The 14903-nt window shown below is 45.0% G+C and overlaps 1 protein-coding gene across 1 annotated transcript in view; it reads left to right on the forward strand.

Annotated features, from left to right (window-relative positions):
• LOC148529103 (uncharacterized) overlaps window positions 1-14903 on the forward strand; it is an 86641-nt gene that overhangs the window by 12080 nt on the left and 59658 nt on the right. The window contains exons 8-11 of the mRNA XM_088468842.1: window positions 3285-3461; window positions 5201-5431; window positions 10464-10667; window positions 12507-12749. Coding sequence (XP_088324968.1) covers window positions 3285-3461; window positions 5201-5431; window positions 10464-10667; window positions 12507-12749 — 855 coding nt within the window. The remainder of the gene's footprint in view (window positions 1-3284; window positions 3462-5200; window positions 5432-10463; window positions 10668-12506; window positions 12750-14903) is intronic.

Below are 14903 nucleotides of genomic sequence, written 5' to 3' on the forward strand. Positions count from 1 at the left end.
TTCATAAACTGTACCTAGTAAAGTGAAGAATGGTGTTAGCATTTAATCCTAGCATTTCTCTCTTTCTTTGTGTATGTAGTGTTGACTAATTGCAGTGATGAGACATTTTGTTGTAAATTCATATAACCTTTTTTTTTTATAATGGCTGACTTCAGTATTGCACATTAGAAAATAAATGTCCCTACCAATTTGTGTGCAGTCCCTGGGACTGCAGGGAGACAAGAGATGAGGCAGCAACAGCTCAGCATCGCTTTTGACACTCTTTGCAGGGCTAGAGACGGGGCCACACCACAGGCAGTAAGCTGCGCATAAAGAGAGCTAATAGAGGCATTCCTCTGAGTATGGGGGGCGTGCCTTGATCACTGATGGACACCTTGGGTGTGTCATGTGACCAGGAAGTGCACTACAGTGTTTAGAGATCGGAGCTGTCAGCAGCAGCAAGATAAGACACAGTGATGCAGGTGGGAAAATCGATGGATACTGAAGCTTAGTTGAGTGAGGGGGGAGCTACAGTGAGTAGGGGGTGACACAGGCTCCCAGCACTGAGACCCATCTCCATGTGTGCCTCCACAGCCATTGACCTCACCGCATGTCACTGAATAATACAGAGTGGCAAGAGTCCTGGCAGCTCACTCACGCCAGGCAAGTCACGCAAATGTATAAAGCCACATCTGTACATACACAGTCACACACACATAGTTAAACATACATACATACAGAAAACAGACATTGCCCCTTCCCTGAGTCACTCTTACCATTAAAGACTGGCTGCTAGGTAGCCCCCTCCTCCCTCCTATGCTGTTGGCACTGATAGTACAGTGCTGTGTAGACTCGCCCCCTGGTCAGACTGCATCTCCCTCATTATCTTCTACAAGTGGCATTGCAGTCCTGTGCTGCAGTACAACTTTAAATAAAGGATTGGGGCGGCCCCGAAGAGAGGGGTTCAGGGTAATTTGCCCCCTGTGCCCCCCCTATTTTATATTTGCAACTGCTCCGCTAAGCATTGCAGATGCACCAATCCACTTTGGTTATTTTTATCTGTCCTATCCACCCATTTTCTGTAATGTGTTTCCTTTGTGTACTATTATTAACATTTGCAAATACTCTGTGAAATCATTTGTCCATTCACAATCCAGTCTCATCTCACCCAGGTACGTCAGTGAAAGGGAGTCACAATTTGCGTTTCCGAATACTACTGACTGAATATAGGGATTAGTGTATAGCATGGTAGAGATAAACTTTCAGGTTATGCAGAGGAAGCACTTTCTGCAACTCATCTTATATTGGTCAAATAAATTTGGTAATTTGTTTTGAGTCATTCAAATAAATTGTTTTTCCCTAATCCATCTTCTTTTCAATGTTCTATGCATTCTCTGGCCATGGTATAAAGGTCCTATCTCCAATATACTGTGTATAGAATATAAAATTCCACTCCCTCACAACCTCTGGTCAAATATCATAAATGCTATAATGAGAGACTCATTATCAACAAAAGACGGAAACATAGGCTTTGGGAGAAGATTATGAAGACATCTATGTGTCCCACCAGGAAAAAAACTCTATAAAATATTATTCATGTGTTACCTTCTGTCCACTAATGCTGGGTACACACTGGGCGATATTACTGAGCAACTGCACGATTACGACATCGTAATAGTGCAATCGCTCAGTAATCTTGCACAAATCGTGTACTTTTATGTCGGAAACGACCAGCGATGTGCACTCCCGCTGGTCGTTTCCGACATTGTCCATCGCCTGAACATGCAGCACAATCTGACGCCCTCGTCAGGTTGCTGCATGTTGGGGAATGGGGGAGAGAGCCCGGCGCTGAACGATATCGTTAATGATATCGTTCAGCGGCTGTGCTCAATGTCATGAACGACATTGAGCACAGTCTGCCGGGGACACACTACACGATATCGCTCAGGGAGCATATCGTGTAGTGCGTACGCACCTTAAGTTGCAAAGGTTCTTCCCAAGCAGATCTCATTCTGCAAGATCGCTGGTAGTTCACTGAGTGCCGCAGCCTGATTGACAGATGCGACAAAAGTCGTAGCTGCTAGTGCATCCATCTTCACCTCTGGATTTGGCTCTCTGGAAAGATGTACCTTTATATAACTTTACTTCCATTTCCCAAAACCACTTTCCATTCTGCGGGACTCAGCTCCTTACGGCAGCACGTTGCACCGTGTCTGCTTACTTTAAACACAAAGTTTCTCAGGCCCTTGAGCTGTCCTTTACAAACTTCATTTCGTCTATTGAACAATTTAGAGCAAGATTACTTAATAAAATAGACCATGGTACCAAGGTTTGAAACTCATGTATGGGCATGAAAGGATGAATTTATGAATGTTTTCTATAGTATATTATCTGTTCTCAATTTACTACCATGCTCCCCATATCCCCAATTTACAGGTTGTCTTTTCTAGTTCCATAGGATTAACCAGGATATGGATTTAGGGGGGTCATTCAGACCCGGTCGTTAGCACCGATGCGTTCGGACCGGGTCGATGGCCCCCCACAGAGCATGCGCACGACGGCGCCGGCGCCGTCGTTCGCATGCGTGAGACCCGCTACGACCGACAGCGCTGGTCGTAGCGGGACTCGATCCAAAGGGGGCGAGCTGTCGATGTTGATTGACAGCTCGTCCCGTTTGGAAGGCGGGCCGGGGGGGTGGCAGCCCAAACGGAGGCGTTCCCATGGGAACTCCTACTGTTTGGGGGCGGCCCCACTGACATCACTAGTGATGTCAGTGGAGAGCTTCCGGCTCTGACAGAGCCAGAAGCTCTCCGGGGCTTACGACAAGGGAGACCCTACCCTAGGGTCTCGTCATAAGCCCCGATGGTCGCGATGGTCTCTGACCATCGCGACCATCACCGGAGCGGTCGTTAGAGCTGTGGGTGTTAACCCACAGCCTAACGACTGCAACAGAGGCGGGCGGTCAGGATGCAAGTGGCCGCCGTGTTTCTGAGCGACCGCTTGCATCCTCCGACCGCCTCTGAATGAGGCCCAAGGTCTCTTACTTTCCCTCTTTATGTTTGCTGGCTATACTGCAAATACCGTTATCCTAATAATAACACAAATAAAATATATAATTTAAAGACTCCAATAAAATATATGTGGGAAATAGAAAAGAAACAAGCAATGCTACAATATTTGCTATATATAAATGTCAGTAATATTAGCATGTTCTGCTAAAATTGTGTCTGTGGATTATAAATAAAAAGCCTACAATAGTATAATTATTGTGCTTGTATTTGTATTTCCACATTGTATTTCCACAGTGTCCTGCTCAAAGCACTCCAGATATGCTGGTAAAGAATGTCCTCCTGGCAACACAGGGTCTGATTGGGAGCTTGACCTCACTAAAGGACAGTATGGGGATGGATGGCAGAACCAAGACATTGGCAACTGCTACTAACAGCAGCCTCTTGTCAGCAAAGGATCCAAAAAGTGAGCAGGCAAGTTCAAAATGATCAGATATTTTGTATCACATGCTTTCATTTGCCAATACAATTCCAGTATTATATTTGAAAATCGTTATTGCAAACCCTGCACCATATTTATCAAAAAGTTAGGTTACAGTGCTGCCAATTTAAAAATTAATGTGCAAGAGCTTTATTCTTAGACAATACTCCAGTTTGGATTGATGGCTTGAGAAATACACGATTCTCTCCTGGAAATCTGTCAGTGAACTAGGCTGCAACACTTAACACAAACCTACAATGACAATGCTGTCAGTGTGTAATCATTTATGTGTACTAGCACAACAACTCTGCTTCAATGAATAACTGTACATGACATTTGAATGAAGTATATATATATATATATATATATATATATATATATATAACTCTCCAAGATCCGGCACTCACAGGTATATTGTATAACTGGACCGGGTGCCCTCCTCACTGTGACCTCCAAACGGGGATACACTGACACATACTCCAACCACTGGCGGCACTCCGGATAACAAACAATGCGGACACTTAGCTGGTTTCAGCGACGTTTCAGCGCCTTTAATCAGCGCTTTTATCAAGCATATACAGTAATACAAAAGTGAATAACAGACTTAAATAGCTCACCACCCAGCAGGCCAAACCTCCGATGTAGCACACGTGCGCTGCCAGACAGCAGTCGCACAGGACATGACGTCATGGTCAGCCGCTGGTGTAACCATAGTGATGTGAATGCACACTAATACTCACTGTGACTGCTCATCGAATGATCATTAGATAAAAGCAAACTCTGTGTCAAAACCGAAAAGCGGCCTGAAACAGAATATGCAACATTAAGTGAAAATAAATGAAAACACCAATACTCTAAAACTTACTCTCGTGGTTTGAATGAGACTTTAGGTCTTCAATGCTTTGTATAAACATCCATAGAGTCTATCATTTAACAGTTAGTGGTGCTTGCCGTAGCGGTTAATAGATTATTGCTTCCAAGGGGGCTGCTTGACATGTTCGGACACCATTTTACATCTTAGTGTAGTCTTTGTTAATTTTTGGGCCTGCTTATAGTCATAATAGGTTTTTTGTGGGTTGATACAAGGTGGGTACATATCTGTTGCTGTTCGTCTGTTTATTGTGTGCATTAATATTTTGCTGTACATTGTAAATAGACATTGTTTTATGTGTCCAATGTTATATATGTTAAGGTACGTCGTGTTGATGTTGTCGGTCATGTATGTATAGGTGTAGGTAGTGGTCATGGTGCTTTTAGCATAATTACGGCAGTTTGCCGAGAGTAAGTTTTAGAGTATTGGTGTTTTCATTTATTTTCACTTAATGTTGCATATTCTGTTTCAGGCCGCTTTTCGGTTTTGACACAGAGTTTGCTTTTATCTAATGATCATTCGATGAGCAGTCACAGTGAGTATTAGTGTGCATTCACATCACTATGGTTACACCAGCGGCTGACCATGACGTCATGTCCTGTGCGACTGCTGTCTGGCAGCGCACGTGTGCTACATCGGAGGTTTGGCCTGCTGGGTGGTGAGCTATTTAAGTCTGTTATTCACTTTTGTATTACTGTATATGCTTGATAAAAGCGCTGATTAAAGGCGCTGAAACGTCGCTGAAACCAGCTAAGTGTCCGCATTGTTTGTTATCCGGAGTGCCGCCAGTGGTTGGAGTATATATATATATATATATATAGATTATTAGTAGTATTATTATTATTATTATTATTTCCATAGACTTTGGAGCCTGATATTCATAAAGAATGTTCCCAATCCTGCACATCTCTGTACTGTGAGGGTACAGATGAATCTGGAGCAGGCACATCATTTAACATAAACTATTCCAGTAACAAATCTGTGGAACCTGCTGAACAACGGGAAGATGATCAGTCTGAAAGAGGCAACAGGCAAGACCAATATTCAATGGAGAATGACATACAAAAGCCTGAGGATCAACAGCAGTCCGTAGTAAGTGATGGTGGCAATGAGATCATATCCATGGAGAATAGAAACAAGCCTTCTATGGATAAGAGAAACATGGCCTCACTTGATGGAGATACAGAGATACAAAGAGATATCTTACCACAGGGAGAATTTTAGTGACAGTAGAGATCACACTAGGGGCCTGATTCAGAGCTGAACGCTCTGACCAGAGCGCTCGCTCTGAATCTGGGCCCTCCTACATGTTTTAGGAGCGTCCTCATGGACACTGGCATAGCTGTGGGTTACCACCCACAGCTTATGCGAGCGTCCATGATGATGGTCGCGATGGTCAAGACCATCGCGACCATCGTGCTTGCGACGGAGACCCAGCGGTAGGGTCTCGCTGCCGCAAGCCCTGGAGTGATTTTGGCTCTATCAGAGCCAAAATCACTCCCACTGACATCACTAGTGATGTCAGTGGGGCCGACTTGAGACAGTAGGCGTTCCCATGGGAACGCCTCCGTCTGGCAGGCACGCCCCCGGCACGCCCACCAAAGGGGCCGTGCTGTCAATCAACATCGACAGCACGCCCCCTTTGGTGCGAGACCCGGAGCAACGGAGAGCCCGTCGCTCTCCGGGTCTCGCGCATGCGCACGACGGAGCTCCCTCCGTCGTGCGCATGCGCAGTGGGGCAACATCGACCCGTTTGCGAGCGTCCTTTGCTCGCGAACGGGTCTGAATGACCCCCTAGGCATGAACCTGTGAGTATTCTTACAAGCAATACACTATACTCCTATGTAAGCTATGTTACTACACTGTATATTTGTCCTTGACCTATTTACACATGTTCTGAAAAAAATGGAGGAGATATGCGTAGGGGTCCCCCTATATTTAAAACCAGCACCGGACCCAAACCGACCGGGGTGTAATGCCACAGCCAGGACATCCTAACACCGGGTCTCCAGGGCCAAAGCATTAAGGACCTCATTCAGAGTCGGTCGAAGCGGCCGCACGGTCGTACGGGAAAAGGGGCCAGATATGCAAATAATTCCCTCGCAAGTTGCGTCCCTAAGTTCGGATCGGTAGCTGGCCGACCAAGGGGAGGAAGCGGCCGGAATTAAAAAAAATGCACCCCCTTCTCGTACGCATTGCACGTCATCTCCGGGCATATAAGGATTAATCGAGACCATCGGGAACCATCGGAACTGGTCGTAGAGCTTAAGGTTGACCATACCCTCTCTTAAGCTCTACGATCATGTCAGTGTAAAAACTTCCCATGTCACATGTGCCATGACGCTACTTTGTTAATTATGCACTCCCATAAACCGTTGTTCGCATAATTAGGCACGCCTGCATTCGGCGTACGACCGTGCGCCCGCTTCGACCGACTCTGAATTAGGTCCTAACACCCCAAGCCGATCCGCCAAAGCCGGGGTTCTCAGGGAAGGTGGTGACCGCCCCAAGAAGGGGTCCCTACTCTCCCGAAACCCCAGGTTTAGGCTGAAGTCCGGGGCTCTTCCCCGCACCCCTGGAGCGGTGAGTACGGGGGTAATAATTGGGGAAATAGTTCAAAATTATTGCATTTTACAGTAGAACTACAGGTGCCAGCATGCCTGCCCTTTGGCACTTATGGAACTAAAAGTGCCAGCAGGCGGCCAGCACCCGTACCCTCACTGTAAAATAGTTAAAAAAAACACAGTACACACACAACTTTATTACATTCACCTACCTCACTCACACATACCTACCTGCTGCCAGATGTTCATGTCCACTTCTCCCGTAGCATCCACAGGTGTACCTGTAAAAAAGATCCCATACTCACCTACATCCTGGCACTGATCTCCGTACCATCACCGGGTCTTGGCAAAAAAAAAAAAAAACGATTGACCAGGACCAGACACTTACATTAGCGGTGTATGTGTGTGACCACATACACCGTTAACCGGCTCCTGACTGCTCAGTGTGAACAGTGCCGGTGGCCAACAGCCAACCAGGGGCCGCTAACTATATAGCGGCCGCTGATTGGCTCCGGTTCCTGGCTCACTGACCAGCCCAGATGGGAACTCGGACAAAATACCCAGGTCTCACATAAGTCTGAAAAGCACCAACCCGGGAACATGTTCCTGGATCGCCACCACTGCAATTGACCAGGGTATTTCCTGGGACTTAAGTCCTGGGTAGACAACCCTGCTCAAATCTGCATGGTGCATTCTGGGAGTTTACTCCCAGGCTGCACCTAGAGGCTTCTGATTGGCCGTTTGGGACTGCCTGGAGGGGCAGGGCTGCCTGGAGGGGGTGGGAAAAAAATGGGAAAAACACTGTCAGCGCTGGATCTGTGGAGCCCTTATAACAAGGGGTAAGGACCAAGTACCCAATGGATTGAAAAGGTGTCTGGTCCATGCTGCAGTGTGGAGAAGCATCCGGTGCATACAAACTACAGAGACACTGCCTGCTGTGAGGTCTGGTGGCTGGAGAAGGGGTGTGTGATTGCGCAAGTGTGCATGAGCGTGACATGTGTGTTTTGTGTGCCATGTATGTGTGTATGAGCTTGACATGAGAGCAGCCTGTCATGCCCTGGCTATTAGAATGCCAGGGCAGACAGGCTTATGTCTGAATGGGGTCTCGAGCAAAAACCTGGGTCTGAACAGGGTAATTCCCGGGTTGTATGTCTTGTTAGAGAACAATATGTCACTTTCCGGTGTTCAGTGTCTCGTTAGCTGATGCCCAGGATAATAGCTCAGGAGACAAATTTGTCTTACAGAATATGGACAATTTTAGTTAACAGTGCAAGGTATATATTTTCAAGTATTAGACTGTAGGGCAGGGGTTCCCAACCACGGTCCTCAAGGCACACTAACAGTCCAGGTTTTGAGGCTAGCCATACTGGAGCACAGGTGACTTAGGGCCTGATTCAGACCCACTCGCGAGCGGCTGTCCGCTCGCAAGTGGGTCGATGGTGTGCACTGAGCATGCGCACGACGGAGGGAGCTCCGTCGTGCGCATGCGCCAGACGCGACGAGCGAAGGAAAGTCCTTCGCTCGTTGTGTCCGATCAAAGGGGGCGTGCTGTCAATGTTGATTGACAGCACGCCCCCTTTGGTAGGCATGCCGGGGGCGTGCCTCCCTGACGGGGGCGTTCCCACAGGAACGCCTCCCGTCAAAATCCGGCCCACTGACATCACTAGTGATGTCAGTGGGAGTGATTTTGGCTCTGATAGAGCCAAAATCACTCCGGAGCTTGCGGTTGAAAACCTCAACCGCAGGCTCCGGCTTGCAATTTCGATGGTCGCGATGGTCTCGACCATCGCGGCCATCAAAATGCACGCTCATATAGCCTGTGGGTGGTGACCCACAGCTATACGAGCGTCCAGAAGGACGCTCCATTTTCATGGAGGCCGGCCCTCATTCAGAGCGTGCGCTCTGCTCAGAGCGTACGGCTCTGAATGAGGGCCTTAATTAGTACCTCAGTTATTTTGATTAACCATCTGTGCTCAAACCTGGATATCACCAAAACCAGGACTGTTAGTGTGCCTTGAGGACCGAGGTTGGGAATCACTGCTGTAGGGGGTAAATTTACTAAAGTGAGAGTTTTTTTAAGTGAGTTTTAAAAGTGATGTTGCCCATAGCAACCAATCATATTCTACTTAACATTTAACTAGCACCTTCTAGAAGATAATAGCTAGAATCTGATTGGTTTGCTATGGGCAACATCTCCTTTAAAAGTCACTTCTAAAATATCTCACTTTAGTAAATTTGCCCCTAGATGTGAAAAATGTCTAGAACAGGGTTTCCCAACCATGCTCCTCAAGGCACACTAACAGTCCAGGTTTTAAGGATAGGTGTCTTAATTAGTACCTCAGTTATTTTGATTAACCATCTGTACTCAAGCATGGATATCACTAAAGCCTGGACTGTTAGTGTGCCTTGAGGACCGAGGTTGGGAAACACTGTTCTAGAATAACAATAAGAAGTGACAAGAGAAGACACATGAAGCCTTGTCGGTTATTTATGGAACAAAGAGGAGCTTGTGCAACAAGAATTATAAAATATAACACAACGCAGTACTGCTGATAGCTGTTTTTTTGATTGTATATATTAATCTAAAGGATAAAGGGTCTTTTAAACTAAAGGAGTGTAATATCACTACTAGAGCAGAGAGTAATTTGATTAGGTTTCATTAAGTAAGTGTTGGATGCCATTATTGATGTATACGCCTAATATAAGATTTCTGTATTTATAGAAGCAGTGTTTTTGGCTACTGGAAAATGGTACGGGTACTATGGAAAGAGATATGTGTACTCAATTACTTATTGAAGGTCCTGTGACCAGATAAGTGTCTCCCTGGTCTATAAAGTAGCTGGAATAGAGTCTGGTGTTACAAGTTCCAGACAGGAGTGTTAAAATATACCAGTGATAACACTGGAAGGACTTCCTAGTTAGTGAAGAAATAAAATGCTGGTACTCAGTACTGTTGAGTACCATCAGAAAAAAAGCACTGTATAGAAAGTTATAAGAGGGGCTAAATTAAATTTAAACATGGTGGCTATAGTATATAAGTAGATATAGTTATTTTAATTGAAGGAGTGAACAAATTAGTATGGGAACATTATTTAAGAGGTCTGTTGAGACTGGTGAGTGTTTCAGTTGCTCAGTCCCTCATCACAAAGTCTTGTATTCAATGGAAAAATATACATTCTGCAAATGTCTAATGTAGAGAGATTGCAAAATCAATAAAAATGTAGAGATTAGCAGTTGATATTTCTGTCAGTATGATACTATACTATTGTGTGCAGTATTTATATGGTATTTTGTGCATGGCATACATTAGTAATACTTTATAGCAACCATTAGCTTCATTCCCCTTGAGTCAGGCCATTATGATTCAGAATGATTTGCTGCAGTGTACAGTGATCTGATATAATGGTTTTACTAATCAAGACAAGAGTCCAAAGAGGCCAGGGGAGGACTTTATTGTAACGTTATATAATTTACTAGCTACATTTATCATTTTACATGCATTTGTTCTACTCATTTGCTATATTTCCTAGCACCTATTATTTGTCTTTTCACTTGTACAGAAGTGTTTACAACATTTTTTGGACTTTGACTCACAAGAACATTGTGACCCATCAGACAGAGCTCATTCCATTTGTCAGAAAAGATCTGGACCAGGCAGCTGTGAGGGAGAAGGAGGAAGCAAGCAGTGTTCTCATGAAGTCCAGCAGCGGAATGAATCTGAGTATAATGGAAGTAATCAGGAGTGCAATGCCCAAAGCTGTCAGGTACATGTACATTATGCAGAATACATGGGAATGGAATTGGGAGAGATAGAGAGCTGATTCAGATCTTGCATGCTTTTACACTGTGCAGGCGTCCGAGCCAAACATACTCAACTTTCAGCAACTACACCAATTCAGAGTCATACTCATCTCAGCCACATCTCCACTAATGTGTGAGTGGGTGTAATTGGGCAGCAACTAGACGTTCATACAAAGGCTAAGAGTGCAGAGTGTCTACAATGGGCCTGTTGGTAAAATTGTGAGCTATTCAGAGATGAGCGTAGACAGAGATCTGTCTGATTTGAGATGGATGACTTGTAACAGGGAGTAGGCTGGTGCAAATGTGCACTGATAGTGATCACGGCTACTCTCACTAGCGGATGGATAGGGGCAGTGCGCTCCTGAGCACACCATCTGGCATATTTGCATGCAACTCTGAATCAGCTCCGTATTGTCTGCAGTAATGTATTTTTACCTAAACCTAAACATTTGTTAGTTATGTTTTGTGCATCATCTTGTTAATCATGTGCACGTTCATGTTACTATTTTGCAAAACTACTAAAGGGACCCAGCATGAGCAAGGTCAACCCAGTCCTGCAACCCTGGCCTTCGCCCCTCTCTGCCTACTGCAACATCCCACTGTGCCCCCCACTCTGTATCACCCAGCCCCAGTCTCTGTTCTCTGCTATGGCCCAATCCCCCCCCCCAGTACTGTCCCACTCAGCCTTTCCGACAGCTGTATACTTATCCATTCCTGCCAGATCCTTTCCATCTTCGGCTAGGGTCTGTCTCATCGCTCTAGCAGTGGGGGCCGTTGGAGGGGTGGCTACCACTGCGCATGCACGTAGAAGGTGGAACAGACCTTAGAAGATTATTTCATAAAAAAGAGACATTTCTAAAAGTCATAGAGGAATAATTTAATACCCCTTTCAGACACACTGAGATTCCCGGGAATTTGGCCTGCCTCGGCCAAATTCCCAGGATCTCGTGTATGTCTGAAAGGTACCTACCCGGGAACACGTTCGTGGGTAGCCAACCCTCCCATTAACCAGGGACTTTCCCAACAGTTAAGTCCCGAGAAATTTCCCTGCTTATGTCTGAATGGTGCTACCCGGGAATTTACTCCTGGGCTGCACCAAGCAGCTTTTGCATTGAGTGGGCAGTGCAGAGCGTCCTATAGGACAAATATCAGCGGGCGCCCGGCAACGCGGGGGGGTCCAGCGCTGGTTTTTTTTCTTATTATGGGATTTTTTTTTTTTTACCTTCTGGGGACTCAGTGGCGCCCTCTAGGGGCCGGCGCCCCAGGTGATGGCCCTGTTAGCCCACCCCTAGAACCGCCACTGGCCACAGCGGGCCGCTTGCACTCCCGCTGGACCACCAGGGCAGTACATCTATGGAAGGGGATCTATCTCTTCCCTAGTGGGAGGCAAATAGGGAATAAAACAAATAATTTATTCATAAAAAAAATGGCTGGATTGTGATTGGCCAGCTGCCTGATGCATTTTGATGACATCATCAGTGGCAGCCGGAGAGGGGATAGGCTAGGAGGGGCAGACTGCAAAGGAGAGGCAGGGAAAAACCCGGCTTATGTCTGAAAGGGGTCTACCTGGGAATTTCCCTGGTAGACGCTGTAGTGTGAAAGGGGGGTCTCAACCAAATACCCGGGATTTGCACAGGATAAATTCCCGGGTCTGAGCAGGAAATTTCCCGGGTCGTATATCTGAAAGGGGTATTAGAGTGCAAGATGGTGTTCAGTGTTGTGAATGTGATCTAATGTGGAGATGTCTCATGGATTCTTCCTCCTGTTGTTTCTAATTTGTAATTTTTTTGTTGTTTCGCAAGGAAGATACAGAACTAAGTATATCAGTCCCATCTATGCTGGGGGTAGACCTGTGTGTGTCCCCTGCCAGCCTATATTTCCAGGGAAAAGAACACTTGACTGAGTTACATTCATTGTGTACAAAGATGGGGGCTAAAGGAATAGAGCCTGGCAAGCAAGAGCACAGGAATTTTATGAGCAAGTGGAGATCAGTGAGTGAGAAACATATGAAGAAGCTTCAACTATGTGATGCTTCAGAATTAGAGGTACAGTATATACAATAATATATTCATCTAATTAAGATCAAGTCATTCATTTTATATTTTGATACTTAGTAAGAACTGTATGGATATTGTAATACAAATCAAATACCTGTATAACAACAAATGTCTACACTTATTTATTTAACATGATTATTCATTGAAAAAAATAACAAATATAATTGCTGTTCATTCAGTAATAAAGATAATGAGACACTTTATTTAATTATGTATTTAAATTTATATAGGTCTAAGCATATTACATTGCGTTTTACAGTTGGGTAATAAAACGAGACTGGTTAATGACAAACAAACAAAGCAGAGAGCCCTGCTTGCGAGCTTCAAACTAAAGTGAAATAGCAATTTGATATACGATAATAAGTGCTACATTTTGCGTATTGGTCCAGTCTGATTGCAGAGGTTCTTGGTGGGCTCTATGATCCAGTCACACAGCAACATTGGCCTGGGGTAAGTGGGTTGTGTAGCAAGAGAAAGTGTGAGTTTTGTGTGATCTGTGTACAGGAGAAGTAATTGGTTAGAATAGTTTGAAGGTTATGTGAGTAATTCTGGAATTTGAAAAGCTAAAGAGGTGAGTTTTAAGGGACCACTTGAAGAAAGAAAGTCTTGTTATGCAAAGGAGCATTAAACATAGTTTTTCTTGATAAAGTTATCATATTAGCCATTCTTATCTTTCCTGAACTCAAGTCTCTGGGGCCTATTCATCAACACTAAAAGAACATTTTCAAGGACATTTTCCTTAATTAACGTTAATTTAGTATTCATGAAGTATCTTAACGCAGGAGATATCACTGATATCTCCTGGTAAAGTCCGCATGCGTTAATTTCCACACTCCTCATACATTAGTATGGAGATATGGAAATTATGGTATTCATCAAATTCCGAAAATTATGTATTCTCGGAATTTGATGGTGTTACCATATGCTACTGTGAGGTGGCGTATAGTAGGTAACACTTACCTGCTTTCAGCTGGGCAGGTCCCCCGGCGTCTTCCTCCGTCGCTCTGTTCCCTCCTCTGGCTCCTGTGTCTGCTGTGACACTCCCAACAGAACACAATAAAGTTTAGAGAAAAAAAACAAACTTTTTTTTTTTTCTAAACTGTATAGCATAGCAGACGGAGCCGGATCCTACTGCGCGGGCAGGTAAGTCGGGTACGGGGGTGAGGTGAGCGGATAGGGGCCACACACAAAATTACCGCAGCTGTAGGCAGTGCTGCGCGTGCGCTGGTTTTACAGATGTAACAGTGCATGCACAGCACTGATTACAGCTGCGGTAAGTTAGAGCAGGCAGGGAAAACTATTTCCTGAGAAGCTGTCATCGTACAAATGACAGCTTTTCTAAATAGATAGTTGTGGGGAGGAGGAATGTTGAATTCCTCCGGTAATTAGGTAGAACTCCATGCGAGTACTAAACCTAATTACCTCCAGAGAAAGTTTAGGTATGATGAATAGCCCCTCTATGAGAAATATACCATATGTGCGGCTTGTAATTATATATCAGTAAGGCTGTGGTGATTATTAATTGTGTAGTTATACTGACACAGAGTGGTGCCAGTTTATAATAAAGGGTAAAGGCTTTCAGTGGCTGTAAATGCTGAGTGATGGCAGTGACCTTGGATTAGAGCATAGTATTAGGCAGAGCCGTAACTAGACTTTTTGGTGGCCTGTGCCAGAAAGAGCATTGGTGCCCCCTCATTTTTCAAAGGGACATAATGCACCCAAAAAGGGCCATGGCTTCATGGGGAAGGGCCAGGGAAGAGATAGGGGAGGCCAGGAGATGCTGGGGATGAAATAAGAGGAAACTACAAGTGAGAATAATAATAAACAGAAATTTTACAGGCCCAAACAGCACCCCCTGACCTGTGGTGCACTGTGCGATGGCACCGGCCGCACTACCCTAGCTATGGCCCTGGTATTAGGATTAGGGTATTGATATTCTAAACAATTTCTAACACATTAATAAAGTGATTAATACGCAGGCTCCCCTTCAGGAGAAAGAGCGAGCTGTGGATAGTATCTCTTTCTGATAAATACACTAATGCAATGATTGACAACCTGATACACTTGTTTAAGAGCCTCATGCACAGCTCTCTAATCTTTAATCAACCGTACATTACACTTAAAATCAGTGATAAATTGGAA

This window comes from Taudactylus pleione, unplaced genomic scaffold (genome assembly GCF_031769625.1).
Source record: "Taudactylus pleione unplaced genomic scaffold, aTauple2 ptg000086l, whole genome shotgun sequence".
In the NCBI taxonomy this organism is placed as follows: Eukaryota; Metazoa; Chordata; class Amphibia; order Anura; family Myobatrachidae; genus Taudactylus; species Taudactylus pleione.